Source organism: Stegodyphus dumicola, chromosome 8 (genome assembly GCF_044657685.1).
Source record: "Stegodyphus dumicola isolate Sdum_Otavi_A_Nest chromosome 8, ASM4465768v1".
Lineage (NCBI taxonomy): Eukaryota > Metazoa > Arthropoda > Arachnida > Araneae > Eresidae > Stegodyphus > Stegodyphus dumicola.
Window position 1 is genome coordinate 189,900,633 of NC_140775.1, and position 18,864 is coordinate 189,919,496.

Below are 18,864 nucleotides of genomic sequence, written 5' to 3' on the forward strand. Positions count from 1 at the left end.
TATAATGTAATTATGTAACAGAGGAAAAAAATCAGTAATACGGGGAAAAAATTGAAGAATGTAGATTATTTTGCAATCTATAAAAAATGAAAGTGTCCAATCTTTAAAAAAATAAATTAAAAGAAAAAAATTCGCTTGATAGATATCTTTTTTTCCTCTAAAAACTGCACTTAAAGTGAAAAAGTTAAGCTTTGATGAAATGGATAAAAAGTTAAGAAGCAATATACTACTAATAATAATAATAAAGAAAGGGATAGCTTGGGAAAAAAAATGCATGATGGTGTAAAACGGCTCAAGTTTTAAAAAAGTCCCACCTAAGGCAAACCATCGCACACTCACTCATCCTTCTCACCAGTGCTGAAGAAAAGCTTTTCTGGGGGTGTGAAGAGGCATCGGCAGATCCTCAGCACCCAATGAGTGACCCTCAAACGGATGGCTGAGTGGTCCTCTAATATACTCGAAGGAATTACCGGGGCCAGGAATGGAGCACCCTTTTGCAGATCTCTCCAGGATGGTTCTCGAAAGGATGTTGTTACAGTTGAGCCGCACGACTCATGCTGCTCTTCTTTCAACTGTTGAAGATCACTCCGGATGTATAGACGGCTACATTAACGCGCACCCATACATGCACACAGACATGCACGGGGATGTTTAGCGTTTAAACAACACACACACATACGCATGTGTTCATCCAGCCACTAGCTCTGGAGAGCGAAGATATACAAGGGTCATTGTGGCTGGGTGGCACTATGTTTCCGGTAACAATCGTTGAAGTATCATTTAGAAAGAGAAAGGTTGGTCGTCGGGTTAGTTTGGCTCCGAAATCTTTCGGGAATGGTTTCTCCCCCTTTAATGCAAGAGCTGGTTTTAGGGTCTGGGGGTGGTGAGGGATCCTCTCTTGCTCTCTCTCTCTCGTTCTTGCTCCGAAGCGGAGAGTCCTTAGTCTTGCTCGGGTAGGAGAAGCGAAAAGGGAAAGAATTCAGAAGCATTCGGTTGTAGTCTTCTTCCTTCTCTGCCGTTTCATTGTGAAGACAACAGTGAATTTCACTGAATAAAAGAGCTGAAATTTTAGGAATATAACGTTGACTAGATGTCTTTCCAATACATAATTTTTATCATCCATTTTTTCCCAACTGTTCCCCAATTTACTGAAAAATGGCTGTAAGTGAATCAAAGTACCTTTAACTTCTATTTTATTTTATGAACATATCTCGTTTTATTGCGTCTCGCAAATCTTATATTTATTTATCAAAGATTTATAGCTACCCGTATCGAGGTAGCCCTTTATGATCATATTGCCATGTTTTTGTACCATATTATGACAATTCTCATGATGTTTTAAGCTTTATCATTGTCACCGTTTTGAGATCATTGCCATTTTCTTTTTTACTTCCTTGTACGAAGTAAAAAAGAAGTATTGCAATCGCGAAAAGCTTCAGGCAGCACATTTCAACGAAAATATCCATTTTGACCGCTTTCGAATGCAATTTAACGATGTTTTTGCGTGATATCTGTACGTAAGGACAGAATAAAATACTCTCTTCATTCAAAAAAATTATAAAACTGCTTTAAAATTAATTCTGAAGAGAATTTTTCGTGGCGTCTGTACGAACGTATGTACGTACGTGCGTGCGTACGTACGTATCTCGCATAACTCAAAAACGAGTAGCCTCAGAACGTTGAAATTTTGTATATAAGACTTCTATAACATGTAGATGTGCACCTCGTATTTTGGTTGCGATCGGCCGCACCGAACATATATAAATATATTTATATATATATCCACTTTGTTACCGGGCTCTGTGATCTCAGTTTCTTTACTCTTATATGTTTGTAAATTGTACATTTTTTGCTTTAAAAATGATTGAATTATGTTGTTTTTATCTTCCGGTTAAGGTTTTTATGCCTTTAGTAAATCTGTATGCAATATTTTTAGGATTATCAACAATTTTAAAATTGTCTAAGTGCCGCTAAGCCTTTTTTTAATGGCGGCCATTGATATTTACGTTTGAAACAGGAGACTAGTGGATTTGTTGCCGATCTAGAGAAACTTAGCTTCGCAACAACAAAGATAACGCATTCATTTATTATTGCCAATTAAATTCTTCCTGGAATTTTTTCGAGGAAATAAGTGTTTAAGATTTACTTCGTAATTTTTAATATAGATATTTTGAGATTTTATGTATTTTTGCCTTCTCGCGAAGTGAGAACTGAATTAATTGAATAAGAAATATTCAATCGTCTGTGAAAAACTGTTTCTTTTTTGTTTTGTTTGCTTAACTTCTTTTATACATCATTCTAGCTTTATTACAGTATTTGAATAGAGCATGTGGCAACGATTAGATAATTTTATTCTTTAAATGATATAAATTTTGTGCATTATGAGTTATAATATGAACGAAATATATAATATAGAATATGTGTGGAATTCTATAGAATATGTGTGGGAAGTATCATAAAATTGCTATAGTAATATTTTAAGTTACGGTGTTTTTCGTATTAGAAATGTTGACAAAAAGAAGTTTTTCAAAAAACAAATTTAAAGTTTTATCTTTAGAAAATATATTAGAAATTGATATATTACATTGTTAAAAGTGCTCTGTTTTGTATATTGCACCTTCTGTTAACTCTATTTTAGAAGATATTTTTATATATTATTGGATTATATAACAGTTAACTTAGTTTCCGTTGTATAATTATTATATAAGTTAACTGTTATATAATTATTAATACTGTTAAGTGAATCTAGCGCCAGAGTGTCGCTATGGTAAACTAATAATAGAGTGAATTTTAAAGAATGCATTTATTCTATTGTGGTTTATGCGCTGTCGACGAAGTAGATTTAATTCAATCCAATAAGTTTAAATGAAAGGCAAGAAAAAATGCGTATAATTTAATATTCCGTACAAGGAAGTCATGTGGTGTACACATCAGTGTACACCACATGAAAAAAAGTGACATTTTGCTTGCATCAATATATATATAAAGAAGAATGTCTGTGTGTTTGTTCGCGATTAACTCAGTCACTACTATAACTATCGTCACCTAACTTTCTACTATTCTTTTCTGGGTCCTGGGAAAGGTCGACGTCCATTTTTTCAAAATATAGATACATATATATAGCTAAAATCAACGATATTGATTAAAAGCTCTGTAAACGCCAATTTTCGTCTTCATTTTTCCGAATGGCGACAGTCCTGCACTCTAGAAGTAAAAATTTGCTTTATTTCATGAAGCGTTGCCACTGGCCGCTTCCAAATCGTAGTGTTTGTTAATAAAAAATTTCCAAGTTTTACAGTGAAATAAAAATAGCATTAGCAAACATTAAATACATTATTCTCGATTCCAAAAACTTGTGGGAAGCCATTTCCACTGTCCCCATCTTCGTACGACTTTAATCAGCCGAAATATTAGTCAAAAATTCCGAAAAAACACTAATTTTCGCACCCATTTTTCCGAACGGCAACAATCTCGCGAACTGGAGATAAAAATGCTTTATTTCGAAAAGTGGAACAAAAATTCCAAGCAAGTATCCAAGGAAAAAACGGACATCTTCGACTATAGCAAAGGTACGTTGTTTAATGTTAAAAGAAAATCCCCCTAGTCAAAGGACAGTTGCAAATTCATTAAAATGCTCGGTGTCAACTGCAAACAAAATGATAAACGTTGATTTAAATCTTAAGAAAGCGAAAAAAACGCAATGTGCATCGTCTTCTTCCAGAGCATATCCCTCAACGCAGGACACGCTGCAGAATTCTATATGAGAAACACTTATCCAGAGAAAAATGGAAAACAATTGTCACAATAGATGAAGCATGGGTGTATTTAAATGATTGTAACAAAAGAATAGCCATTTATTATCATAAAAGGGGAGAAAAAAATTTAAGTATATGGTTCAAAGAATCGAAAGAAAGTTTTTCTAAGGGATTCATGATAGTTGCTGGTTTCTCTTACAATGGCAAGTTAAAAATAAAGAGAATGTAAAAAGATGCCAAGATTAACTCCAAATACTATCAGGAACATATTTTATCGCCAATGTTTCTGAATGAAATACCATCGCTTTACCCACAGTGCCATCCATCTGTGAGAATCCATCAGGACAAAGCTAGCAGTCAAACATCAAAATCCACACTGTAAATTTCCTAAAAGAAATGGAACCAAAAACTGGTATCAATACCATACCCTTCACTGATATCCCTACTAAATCTTCTATGGATTTTTGTGCTTTCGGACTTTTAAAAATTGCATCATCCAAACGTTGTCCCAAAACCCTAACAGAACTCTGGAAAGCTGTTCGGGAGGAATGGGATAGAATACCTCTTCTGCCACTTCAAAAGGCATTATTATCCTGGAAATTGCGGTGTCGAATTCAGAATAAGGGATGTCAAATAGAACATTTAAAACACAAGAATTTTATGTAATTTAGTTTTTGAATACAATATACATCGTCTAAAATGTGTGTGAACAGCCTCTATACTCTCAATCTAACTTAACTGGCATCAGGTACTTCCGCTAATTCAATATATATAGAGAGAGAAAGAAAGAAAGAGAGAGAAGGAGAATTTCCTGGCTTCCTTTAGTCAATGATGTTAGAAGTCCACCGACATCGAAAAAACGTATGGAAATACCCATGTAACCAATCTGTTCTACAAGAACGCGGTTATTGTATCAGCGATGAATTTCCAATACCTAATAATCCGCATTATTTACTCGCTATTGAACTGAGCTACCCTTTTTCTTATTAAAATTAAGATATAGAAATTTGTTTAACAAGATACATTTCTTTCATAATGTTCAATACAAATGAGAAACTGGACACGTTTAAATTTCTTATTATTATCGTGTTTACTCGCGTAATAATCGCACCTCCCCATTTTGAAGCGGGAAAAAATTGTCAAAAGTGTACAATATTGTAAAATAAGTAGATTTCCCCACATAATAGTCGCACCTAGACTTTCGCAATATAAAATTAGAAAAAAAAAATCTGATGTGTACCTCACATGACTTCCTTGTACGGAGTATTAAATTATACACATTTTTTCTTGCATTTCGTTTAAACTTATTGGATTGAATTAAATCTACTTCGCCGACAGCGCATGAACCACAATAGAATAAATGCATTCTTTAAAAATTCACTCTATTTGTTTACCATAGCGACACTCTGGCGCTAGATTCACTTAACAGTATCGTTCATATTATAACTCAGAATGCACAAAATTTATATCCTTTAAAGAATTATCTAATCGTTGCCACATGTTATGTTCAAATACTATAATAAAGCTGGAACGATGTATAAAAGAAATTTAAGCAAACAAAACAAAAAAAGAAACAGATTTTCACAGACGATTGAGTATTTCTCATTCAATTAATTCAGTTTTCACTTCGCGACAAGGCAAAAATACATAAAAAATCAAAATATCTATACTAAAATTTACGAAGTAAATCTTAAACACTTATTTCGTCGAAAAAATTCCAGAAAGGATTAAGCATGGTTTAATTCGCAATAATAAATGAAGGCGTTACCTTTTTTGTTGCGAAGCTCCGTTTCTCTAGATTGGCAACAAATCCACTATTCTGCTGTTTCAAATGTAAACAAACAATTGCCGCCATCAAAAAAATTATTAGGCTTAGCGGCACTTAAACAACTTTAAAATTGTTCATCATTCTAAAAATATTGCATACAGATTTACTAAAAATCTTAACCGGAAGATAAGAACAACATAATTCAATCATTTTTAAAGCAATAAATATATAATTTACAAACATATAAGAGTAAAGAAACTGAGATCACTGAGCCGGGTAACAGAGTGGATATATATATAAATATTTTTATATACTTTTGGTGCTGCCGATTGGAACCAAAATAGGAGGTGCACATCTACATGTTATAGCAGTTCTATATACAAAATTTCAACGTTCTGAGGCTACTCGTTTTTGAGTTATGCGAGATACGTACATACGTTCGTACAGACGCCACGAAAAATTATCTTCAGAATTAATTTTAAAGCAGTTTTATAATTTTTTTGGAGGAAAAGAGTCTTTTATTCCGTCCTTATGTACAGATATCACCCAAAAACAACGTTAAATTGCATTCGAAAGGGGTCAAAATGGATATTTTCGTTGAAATATGCTGCCTGAAACTTTTCTCGATTACAATACTTCCTTTTTACATCGTACAAGGAAGTAAAAAATGCGACTGTTACTCCAGTAAACACGGTATTCTATACAATATTCATAAACATTCACTGGAATATATTAGAATAAATTTACATAAAACATTGATTCTTGCCATTAATTGGAAGTATGTTAATATTTAAAAGTTACATGTAATTTTTCAAGTAATTAGCATGATGCGGTAACATCCATTAACATTTCAATTGCTTTTAAAACACTCGTAAATTTCTAACAATGTGTTGATGAACAGATAGTAGTAGCACATTTATATTATCAGCCTAAGTTTTTCAAAGTAAATGTAATTTAATACTCCCATATAAATTTCCATAAAGATAAACAAAGCATATAAGCTTCTTCATTTTTTTACTGCCATAAACTATAATAACATAATTGTTTCAAAAGAATAAATTGAATTTAATTAAATAAATTTAATTAAATATTCTTTGCTCCATTGCTGCAAGGAATGAAGAATTTTAAGAATCGCATCGACTACCAACCTTCAACATGCGAAAATTTAAAAAGCTAAAAATTTTCCAAGCTGAAGACAACCTAAACAAAACTGTTTAACAAAGCTGTTTTAGCAAAGTAAAGACCAGCAGTACTCATTGCATATTAGTCGATGTTATGGATGACTTCTTGAAGACGCAATTTAAGCTTAGGATATTCATTATCAGTAACTAAATCAATAAACGTAAGAAAAAATTAAAATTAAAAAATCTATAACACAAAAATTTTCCTAGCAACTGAATTTAGGTAGCGTAAAAGTAAAAAAAGAAAATCTGAAATGTTTCAGATTTTAAATTACGTCCAAAGGGGTGCTTTTTTACCATTTTGTGTGTTACCTTTATTTATTAAATATAATGTTCTTCGCACTTAAACCATAAATTTCAGTTCAAGAGCAATATCGCAAAATAATTTTTAAATGAGCATATCTTTAGAACTTCCGATACACAGTCTCACGCGCTGGAGACAAAAATATTTTTTTTCTGTACAACGTTGCCATTTTGCTCTTTGAAATCCTTGTGTCTGTCAATCAAAAATTCGTTAAAGTTTTACAAAATATGAAATCGATAATGAAACAAATTTCAAATTTGGGCTTCCAGATACGTATATTCGCAGTAGGATTACGTCGTTCAAAACTGGATGGCTCTAGGTACCGTAGTTTTATCACAATGCTAGAAACATACATACATTTATGCAGGTTTTTCATTATTTAATTTCTTCAAATACAATACAGGGCGATAATATTTGGTGATAACACTCTGAAAAGTGAACAGTCAGAGTGATTCGACGCAAAACCACAAAACGAAAACAATAGTCCCTCAGGGACAAAGGCCCTTTGGGCTAATAAACATGCATTCCTTCGTAACCAATTCGATTATAGCTTAAAACTTAAGCTATTTTAAAAGCGCGTTCACGACTAATAGTTACTTTTAAGATGCTGGTAATTTATGGCCTTGATTACAACCAATTTTCAACATACCAAATTAAATTTCGACAATTTTTATTTCACCACGCCGGGTTACTAAGGCGAGAGTTTGCAAAGTTAAAGATTTTTAATTTACTTTTACAACTTTTTTTTTACTTACTAATGTGTATGTGTGATTATGGCAAAGCCTCGAGGGCTATCTGCCTAAGGGGAGGGATGCCTTCGTGGAGGACTTTCTAAGGGAAACTGGCCCGTATACACGTTACACATGGGGAATTTTACTTACTAAACAATTACTTTTATTACTATTATTTACGTGTTTCGCTCTAAGGCACTACCCGGAAGGGAGGGATGCCTTCGTGGAGGACTTTCTAATGGAAACTCTTTCGTATTAACACGTAAACACGTGGAGAAAACCACGAAAACGGCCATGCAGCTACTCCGTTTGCGGAATTCGAACCTCGGACTGAGCTACCACTGTTCAGAAACTTTATCGCTCAACAGGAGAATGAAACTCAGGCTGAAAATATAAATGTGTTACAGCTATCTGCTCATCAATAATTTGTTAGAAATTTATGAACGCTTTTAAAAGCAACAGAAATATTATTCAAATATCAGTATCATGCTCATTTTTTGGGAAAAATTATATGTAACTTTGAAATATTAATATACTTGCAATTATTGGGAAGAATCAATGTTTTATAACATTTTATTCTGATGTATTCGAGCGAATGCGAGTATTGTGTAGAATAATAGAAAAATCCAATCTTGTCAGTTTCTCACTTGTATTTAATATTATGACAGTAATATATTTTTTAAACAAATTTCCACATGTTAAGGCCACCGGGCCACAGAGTCAATTACTTACCGTCAAAAACTGGAGAAATTTAGGAGATCTTCCTTGAAATGAAAAAATATCAAAATTAAATCCTCTAAAACAAGATGTCTGGTTTTACTCTTAGTTAACTGCTATCTACTTAGACATTTATTAACCTTGATCGGCAACATGCTTCGAAGCGGCCTCCGAGAAACTCTTCCGAAATTTGGGGGTTGGATCAGGTAAATAATTCCTGCCTTAAACAACAAGCAGTTACTACCTCGCAGAACAAGACAGAAATTGCAGTTAACTTTCTTCAGCTATTTAAAATCTCTTGAAAGTAGTTTTAATTTGCACAACTTTCCGATCGGAATGAATGTGATATATGTGACGTGAATCAAAGTATTATTAAGTAAGAAGTATCATAAGTAAAGCGTAAACTAACTGTCACACGATAATCAGCGATACACCTGTTCATAGATAATTATGTGCCCACTGGTGTTTCCCACCTTTTTTTTTTTTTTTTTTTTTTTCAGTTACATGTATTAATTAGTTATATTCCTTACGAGGAGCTTGCAGTTAAAGCAAGAGCTTTTGATATGAATCACACCCCTTTCATATTATTAGTGCATACATAAAAATGTACTTAGCGTATATGTAAAAACAATTATTATGTCTTAAAAAGTCGAATAAAATGATTCTGTTCTGTTCTGATTTGAATCTACAATATTGAGCTTCAAACAGTTTTTCAAATATCAGGATACTGAAATTGTTTAATTAATTAAATAAATAAATAAAAATAAAAAGTAGATGTGAGAACTTTATTTTACGGCCTATTGCTACTAGAAAGAGTTTACAGTGAAATATATATATTTTTTTAATTTTAAAATTTTAAGACCTTGTTATTTTCTATGTTCTCTACATATAATAAAATAAAGAGTTTGTCTGTGTGTGTGTCTTTCGTTCGCGCTGCGCGTAAGCTAATAGACCCACGGCTACGAAATTTGGTACATAGATGCATCTAGACAAGAGCCAGTGCACCTCGAAGCGATTTTTTCAAAATTCGAATTCGAATATTTTTTATTTTATGTTCTGTGACGAAATCGCGTCATTTTGAGACATAATGGGCTATAGGATGGGCTAAGCGAGATGTTACTCTACACACTCCATTTTCACATCGTCATGAAACGTTGGCACTTAACTATTTTACGAACTTAAAATAAATTTCGTGTTTCAATAAATCGATTAAATACGAATTTATTTAACAAAGTGAGCTTAACATCTTTTCAACGGGATTTATTTTAAAAAAGTTTAATTTTAAAAATGTACAGTTTATTTTTCTTTGATTTTTGGACACGTTAAACTTTCATCCTTGCGACTGCTTTTACAAAAAGAATTTTGGAAAAATGATAATATTTTAAAAAAAATGTTTAAATGAAGCTTTTGAGTACACTTCTCACAGCTCACATCTTTAAAAAATGTGATTTTGGCAACAATTTTCCTTTCTTATTGTTGTTGATAGATTTTTGATGAAATCGCATCATTTTGAATAGTTTCATTCTTTTAGAAATATGAGTTTGGCAACAATTTTTCATCGTATTTCTTATGTCACTGTTTTTAAGAGACTGGTATATTTCATTGTCATTTTTTATATATATAATACATTTTTATTAATTTTTTTTTGATAAAGTTGCTTTGCAGAGTAAAATTCTGCACAGTTTTTAAATTTAACGTTTGGTGTTCCCTTCAGGCATTTTTACGGTACATTTAAAAGCCAGACGAAGGCTGGCAGCGTAGCTGCTAGTTATCATATAAAAAATTCAAATTTTTAAAAAAAAATCACTAAAAATTGGTGATCTGATCACATTGATATTCCAGTTTAATATCTGAAATAATTTTGAGTTAGACAGTTAAACCAGCCCTAATAATTTAAGAATCAGTCCCCAGTTCCTTATGGACAATATAAAATCATATATTTAAAACGAGGCATAAGTAAAAACAATTATTGTCTCTTAAAAAATCGAATAAAATAATTCTTTTCTGCTCTGATTTGAAGTTTTAGAGTCTGCGGTATTCTGAGCTTCAAGCAGTTTTTCAAATATCAGAATACTGCAGTTGTTTAAATAAATTTAAAAAAAAAAAAAAGAGTACATTTCCGAACATTCGCTACAATATTTTTTTTTTTTTTTTTTAATTTCAAAATTCTAAGAACTTGCTATTTTCTTTTATCATATAAAAGATCTCTAAAAATTGATGATCTTATCACATTGAGATTCCAGTTTAATATCTGAAACAATCTGAAGTTAGACAGTTAACACAGCCCTATTAATTTAAGAATCAGTCCCCACTTCCAACTGCACAACATAAAATCATATATTTGAAACCAGACGTTGAATTTAGCAATGCAAAATGGTAAGGTAAAAACTGTTATAATATTATTCTACCATAAATTAATGCTTTTTGCACTTTCCGAATAAGAGACTTAATTATTCACTGTAGATTTTCTTTCTTTTTTTTTTTTTTTTTTTTTTCATTCATTGGATCGCTTATACACAGGATTTATAACAAGTATTTTTTGCATCTGAAGCTACGAAAAATTTTTATTTTGCTAGGAAACAAAATTATCCTAATGAAAAAAAAAAAAAAAAAAGTGTTAAAGAAATTGATTTAATGTATGTTAGTACTGCAAGAAATCAATTGGATAAAATATCTTATCTTTAAAATCACAATTTCCACAGAGCAAACAAAAATTTGCAAAAACTTTAGGTCAGTGAATTGTTATGCAAGAAATATCCAGAACAAGACTAAATAAACAGAATAGTGCATTTTAAAGTATCCGCAATTTTTATAAATAAACATAACTTTTCAACCTATTTGTTGTAGTTTTTTCGCTTAAAAAGTAGAGTTAAATGAGTGTAGAACAGCTGAGATGAGAAAGGACAAACCATCACCAAATAGCAACAGATTTTGTAACTTAACTTTAAAATAGTTCGTTCTTCAGAATTTAAAATTACTTCTCACATTGAAATTCAACAGCTTATGTAAATAGTGGTAAATGAATTTCCAATTCAAAATTTCTGAAGAGTTATTCAAAGAATTTAATATTTGGTCTTGGTATTGCAGAAAAAAAATTCAATTAAAAAAAGAGAGAGAGAAAGAAAGGGGGAAAAAAGCATAAATATAAAAGAATGTTAAAATATCGAAGAGCTTCGGGTGTTAATGAATATAAAAAGCATTATAGAGTTTCATTCAATGACATGCTTTCTGAGTAATAGCATACTGTCTTTGATCTATTATCTGTTTAAATTCCAGTTGTCTGAACATAACACTGACCGTTTTAGTCAGACTCCGTAATAACTTTTGGCAAGAAACCAGAATTATAAAGCAGGTCCCGATGATATTTTTCAACAGTTAAAATGTTGCATTTTTTATCCATTCGAAAATATTAAAATTATCATGAAAATTTAATGATGCTGTGTACTGCACATAGTTCTACGTATAAATTTAATTAATTTGTGAATAGCTTACGTGTTTTTAACGAATATAGAAGACAACGTTGATTATTTTCACATTTTAAGACAAATTAATGTTATTTAACTCATTTTGAAAATTTAGAAATGTCGTCAAATATAGTATGAAGCCTGAGGTATCTATCAAAAAGGTCATTAAAGATTACGCATGTAGATCACACTGTATACCTTACAGAACAATTTTGGTCGCATTCTAAATTTATCTTCTTCAAAAATTCTTCTTCTTTTTTTAATTGCCTGCTTTAGTTGGTGTATTTAATTATGGCAAAGCACACTATGGCTATCTGCCTAAGGGGAGGGATGCCTTCGTGGAGGACTTTCTAAGGAAACTGGCTCGTATACACGTTACACATGGGGAAAACCACGAAAGCGCCCATGCAGCCAGCCCGTTCGCGGGATTCGAACCTCGGACCGAACTACCAGTGTTTAGGGACTTTACCGCTCGGCCGCTGGTGGGTCCAATTGCCTGCTTTAATGATACCTTTATATTAAATTAAGTTGCGCAAGTTGAGCATATCAACACGAAAAACAATAGTTATACAAAACGGGGTATTCAGAAATTAATTAAAAAGATTAGAAGATAGCTTGGAAACAATTAATATCACATAAAAAATTTTTTAAATACATTTCAAAAAAGAGAGAGAGAATAATATTATTTGTATTAAGATGTATCAAAATGAACAAGATAACAAAGAAGTTGGTTCAGAAAGTGAATATGCACATTGTTGGCAATACAACAAAAATACCGTTTAGCATAAATAAAATAAATCGGAAATTTTTTTGTTATGTCCAGATTAATTAATGTTTCAAGGAAACAGAAAATTGTATTGATTGAATAAGACGGGTTACACGGAAAATCTTATTTCATTCTGTACCGAGCTATAAGAATCTTAAAAATGCATTCAGTATCCTAGTAAAATCAAACAATAACCCTATCTTACATTACTCCAGGAGAAAATTAACATTAAACTAGAATCTGCTACCTGATAGGATCTTGGTTAACGAGACGGCTTTTCATTAAAGTCAGCTACCGATTTAATATCTAACTGAGGAAGACATCTAGAATTAACTCTAAATCACGATCAGTCCACGGTTAGTTATTAAAAAAAATAATATACACACAAATAATTCTCCACAATAAGAAAAATAATCCACATTATAATTGGCTGAAAAGTGCTGTTAACAATTTACTTGTATTTCCAACCGGTTTAACAAGGGGAATAAATTCCTTTGCTTGCATAAATTAAATTATTAATCAAAACAAAAAAAATAACATTTTGCAAATGGCGGAAGAACAAACATTATTAAAAATATGGGTAGCATTCGAGAACAAAATTTACGAGAGAACTTGGACTTTTTAACCGGATGATTTAGCCAGTCTGTCACATTCCGGACTGCATGCAATTAAATTACCTACTGTTGCGGTCAAACAATGGCAAGATTTACGTATAAGCTACACAAGCTATTAGCTTAAACCCCCCACCTCTAAAAAAATTAAAATATAGTATAACAGACTTATAAAAGACCCCATATCTCAAACAGCCTTGTCAAGTCTAAATCCGGCTTGTGGACAAAAAAAATACTGTGGCATTATCTGCTGTCATCGCTGCTATAAATTTATTTCCTTTTCCTTTTGTGTATGTTCCATAGGCAGTTTTGTTTTACGTCGAATGGTCATCACTCCTCAATAAAAAAGCTAAATATTTTTTTTCGACAAAGCCTGGTTAATCAGCAACCCTGTAAATCCTTCTATGAGTTGACAGTATATTCTCATTAAACAATGCCCCGTCGGAGACACAAATAAAACTCTCAAATATTAATAAACACGTAAAGCTCAAAATATTTAGCTAAGATTTTTCATAAGCTTTTTTAAAATGGCTAATAACTGATAAGAAATGAAAGCAATTATTAATAATGAATGCAGTACTTACAGGCAAATCTCGTATCTTGTGTGGTACTGTACCATCCTGGTGCAGACTGCCTGACATCTCCGTAGTGCGCCGAGATGTCCGTCCCGTTGCAGTACTGGGTAGGGAAGGTGTTGGGGTGGGAGAGCTGGGACATATGCATGTATGGGTTGGTGACGGGTACGTTCATGGCTGCTTGCGACTGGGGGCTCCTGTAGGCAGCAGAACCAAGTCCTGAATTCTCAATCGCGGCTGCTGCGGCTGCGACGACCTTCTTGTAACAAGTCTCGTCGAGTGGGCTTAAGATATCGGTCACGGAAAACGGGGTAGAATGTTTGGGACTCAGGGACATTGCTTCACAACCCCAGAGCTAGGCCCCTCGCGAGTGCCCTGACCAGGGTCACTGGAGATGATGTTTTTTATTTTTCTCTGAGAGTTTCCCTCTCTTCTGGACCCTCTCTAGTGTCTCCAAGTCCTGTCCTCTTGAAGCAAGCAATTCCGCTCGACGCAAGTGACTGACACCAACGAGTCGGTGCCCGGCTTCTACTTGCGCTGGGCTGACCTACTCATATGTGTGAGTGCGTGATACGATAGCCATGGAGGGGTTCGGCGAACAACGCGCCGGCACGACCAATGGGCTCTTGGCGAGTCGTTGACGTTCAGAAAGAGCGCATGCGCAGTATTGTTGTCTCGCTTCGTCCAGCTTCCGCTCCAACACCGCTGGAGGAATTTACAAGTACCACGCAAATCTGTAATGACGGATCCGTTTTAGAGTCCGTGATAATTTTTGGCCGAGAGGATAGAAAGATGAAGAAGGTGACGGCGACCGGAGATGACGAATGAATATGAGGTAGCAGAATGAAAAGCGAACGGGCAATAAAAAGACGATGAGGCCGAGGGTGTTCGGAAAAGGAGGAGGAGTCCACTTGACTCAAACGAACCAATAAGAGATAGCGGAGAGAGACGCGCTGCCATTGGCGTGGTCTGTCGGAGTACTCTTGATCAATGGAAGCGAAGCACGGGTTGTAGCACCTCCCAAGCATCCCCCAGCGGAACGAGGACTATTTTGGATGGGGAGAGGAAAGGGAATGATCACAAAGTGAAACTTTAAACCTCATGGTCCTGAGAAACAGCAAATGACAGCTGCTTAGCAAAGAAAACTCCAAAGAAATTATAATGATACTGACTTTTTGAAAAAAAAAAAAAAAAAACTAAACACACATGGCGCATGTTGGACCGATTAACAAAATCAGAGGCCCGGGGTGGTGCAAATTTTAGAAAATACTTCCTGGATTTTTTTTTTTTTTTTTCTATTAATTTACTGGGTTTTTTTTCATTTGAAACCAGGGCCTTTTTATCATTGCTATTTTTATTTTAAACTTATATTTCTACTTGAAGCGCCTGGTATGAATAAAGAGGACAGCGTTAAAGAATTTTTACTGAGTTTGCTGCAAATTTTAATTCATTAATTACAGTTATATGACCAAAATGATGCAACTGTTTATCAATTTGATACAATCATGTGTATGAACCTCCCTAATATAATCAAAAGGCCCTCATATTCATGTACCATCCCAAGTTTCAAATGTGGTGATCAGTAATAAAGATTGGCTGTTCAAGTTAGTGTTAATTTACAAATCCAGGCTAAACGGTATCAGTCGCTCGTTAAAGTATAAACTAATGATTCAGAGTCCGGTCTTTGGAGAAAGTTCTATAAAAACTTTCCATTATATTAAAACTATAGAAATGTTATGTTTTTAAAATTTAAGACTGAAATTCTTTAATTTTTTTTATATTTTAAGTATTGTAGAAAGATTTAAAGAACCCCCCACACCCTCCTCAAAGGGGAGGAGCAGGGTATATGTCCTCTTTGCTATTGAGTACAAATTAGGACTTGGGAACATGCAGAATATTTTCTATCTCGCGACTGAAGAATCATTCGTTAGTTCTTTAGTACTTCAGAAATTCACTCTGAACACGGTCAGGGCGTAGTCATAAGTTGTTGCCAAATATTGTGTATTTAAACAATAATTTAATTAATATATAGCATCTTTTATAGTTAATTTTGCAATATAATTTTCCATTTTAAAAGTTAGGAAAACTAAGTTTTTTGTCGCCGCAGCTTCTTAAAAAAAAAAAAAAAAAAAAAAAAAAAGTTCGTAAAGTCATGCATTCCCATTCTCCAAAATATTCTGTTTCCTCTTTGTCAAAAACATTTTCGAAAAAAATTTGCTGAAAAAATTTATAATAAATCAATTAATCTATGTATTTCGTTTTGCAAATCTGATGATGCAAATAAGAAAAAGATATTTTTACGCTTGCTATAAAATTTTTTAATAAATAAACGTTAAAAATATTTAAAACCATCAAAACAAAAAGCAAACATAATCTGCGTCACAGTCAACAAGTTGCCTTGTATGTTTAAAATTATTAAAAAAAGAATAGAAGTTGGGATTTTTGGAACGAACTTTTAAGTTTCTTCAGGCTTTATTTCTTATAAAATATCTGCCTTCGGACAGATTATTAAAAATTAGTAATTAGTTTAGCATTTTTAGTTGTTTACGGTAAAGCACACAAGGAAGCGTTTGATTTACTTGATTACGGCAAAGCACACAAGGGCTGTGCGCCTATGGCGGTGGAATTCGTCCTTTTTAAGGGAAACTGACTCGTATACACATTACACATGGGGAAAACTGCGAAAATCCTCATGCAGCCAGCCCGTTCGCTGGCATTTGAACCCCAGACTGAACTACCAGCGTTCAGTGACTTTTCCACTCGGTTGCAGGTAGGCCATATAATAAGCGAGTTTAAAATAGTTTTGAGGGCAGAGTTATAGTTTATCTATATAACAAGGAAGATGGTAATTTATATGGCACTGCACATTGCGGGCTTTTTACCTCTGACGAGATGCTTTCCTGAGAATTATTTTTTAGAAACTGTCTGTTTACGCAGTAACTCGTGAAAATACCCATGCAATCAAATCAATCTATTAATGATAATCAAACGTAGGGGTAATTAATTACCAGCGCTCAATCATTTTATTCACTGAGCCAGAGGTCGGCTAGGCAAAAAAGAATGCAATTAACCACTTAATGCACCAATTAAAAGCGCAGAACATGGGCTTTTCCCGCCAATTTTTTTATTCTTTATTTTAACTCAAAACTGTAACGGGTATATTTTGTTGTATTCACATCTTAAATAATAATAATAATAAGTCCAAATCATTTTTACTTGGGTACGCAAAAATAATTTAGTTCGGTTTATCTAAGTCAACTCCCTTGAGCATATTAAGAGATTAAAAGCATTTGTAAAGAAATGCAAGAAGAAAAACTTTAAAAAGCATTTTCATTTTGCGCTCGGCTAAGTTCGTTACATAACTACTATTATCTGAAATTTTCTAAATTTTATGCAACCAGTAAAAATAATTAAAAACTAATATACATTTAAACTTTAAGGTTAAAAAAATAATAATACGTAAAAAACAATAAACCTAACAGAGTTTAGATTTCAACGGTCACCCAAAAGACCTGTTTTAAGTTTTAGTATGGTTTATCAGTTATTTATCAGTAAAGCTTATTAACAGAAACAGTCCGGGTGGAATATTTTATAGGAAGCTAGATGAATATATATTTAGGCTAGCATGGAAACGTTGTACACCTTCTGTATATTTGAAAAGGGAAAAAATGTGTAGCGTAATTATATAAATATATTTAATGCTTTTAATTAGAAATATTAGTTTTATTTAAATTTACTGACTTAATTTAATTTTTTGCTATCTTATTAGATAGAAATGTTAATTTTAGTTATTTAATGTTAGTTTATCATGAATGCATTTTTATTTAAATCTATCCGATTAAAAAGTGAAAAAATAATATTCTTAAGAACTATATCTAATCCTTTTTAGGCCCACCAGCGGCCGAGCGGTAAAGTCGCTGAACACTGGTAGTTCGGTCCGAGGTTCGAATCCCGCGAACGGGCTGGCTGCATGGGCATTTTCGTGGTTTTCCCCATGTGTAACGTGTATACGAGCCAGTTTCCCTTAGAAAGTCCTCCACGAAGGCATCCCCCCTCTTAGACAGATAGCCCTCGAGGCTTTGCCATAATCACACACACACACTAATTGTTTTTAAATAACTTAGTTTGTTACTGATACTTGTTACTGTTTTTCTCTTACTGATTAATATCAGACAGATTAAATTTGAAAGATAAGATTATATTTTGCTGAATGGCAACATACTCGAACGAAAAGTGAAGCAAAGCTTAAAGTGAAACAACGCAAAATCGTGTTTCGAGACTAATAGTGGTTTCGGGCTTAAAAAAGACATAATGAAAGGGGGGGTGTAATCTCTTGCCAGAGAGTTAGATATAAAATAAATAATAATAAGTGATTTCTAACTAAAAAGCCACATATATTATTATTGAAGAATTATTTATTACGGGTGTTTAACATTTAAATTTACCGTGTTAAGCTATTTCACATTTACTGTGTTAAGCCAAACATAAAATAAAGGCACTTTTTCTAATAAAATAATCCTTGAGGGGGGGAATATATCAGATTTTTAATATTAGCCTAAAATTTTTTAAAAATGTACGAAAATTGGAGGTTTAGGGTAAAATCTTTGAAGAGGATTTTTTTAATATAATGGATATGTCTAATTAGGTATTGCAAATTATATATATTATTTTATGAAATAATCTAATAATTCAATATTCTTTGATTTAAAATTATTTAAATAAAAAAAGTGTTTAATTTTTTTGAATGCTTTTTACAAGGGTTTCAGTTTATCGTGTGTTGTAATACGTAAGCTAAAGAACTTAAAAAATTCTTTTTGATTTTACAGCACATCTTAAGTAATTAAATTCTACAGATAAGATCAAATTAATGCAATTAATTTATTTACCAATTTAATCATCAAGAATGTGAACTAAATGAGTAATGGAAAAATATAATTTCTTTTGATTTTGTTAAACATATCATTCGCATGAGAAAAACAGCCTAATTTCACT

At 32.8% G+C, this 18,864-nt stretch overlaps 1 protein-coding gene across 1 annotated transcript in view; it reads right to left on the bottom strand.

The window, feature by feature from the left end:
• The window catches only part of scro (scarecrow), a 125,798-nt gene extending 110,747 nt beyond the window's left edge, over positions 1–15,051 (bottom strand). The window contains exon 1 of the mRNA XM_035361625.2: positions 13,882–15,051. Within this exon, the coding sequence (XP_035217516.1) occupies positions 13,882–14,209 (328 nt within the window). The 5' untranslated portion in view covers positions 14,210–15,051. The remainder of the gene's footprint in view (positions 1–13,881) is intronic.
• Positions 15,052–18,864: the final 3,813 nt, after the last annotated feature.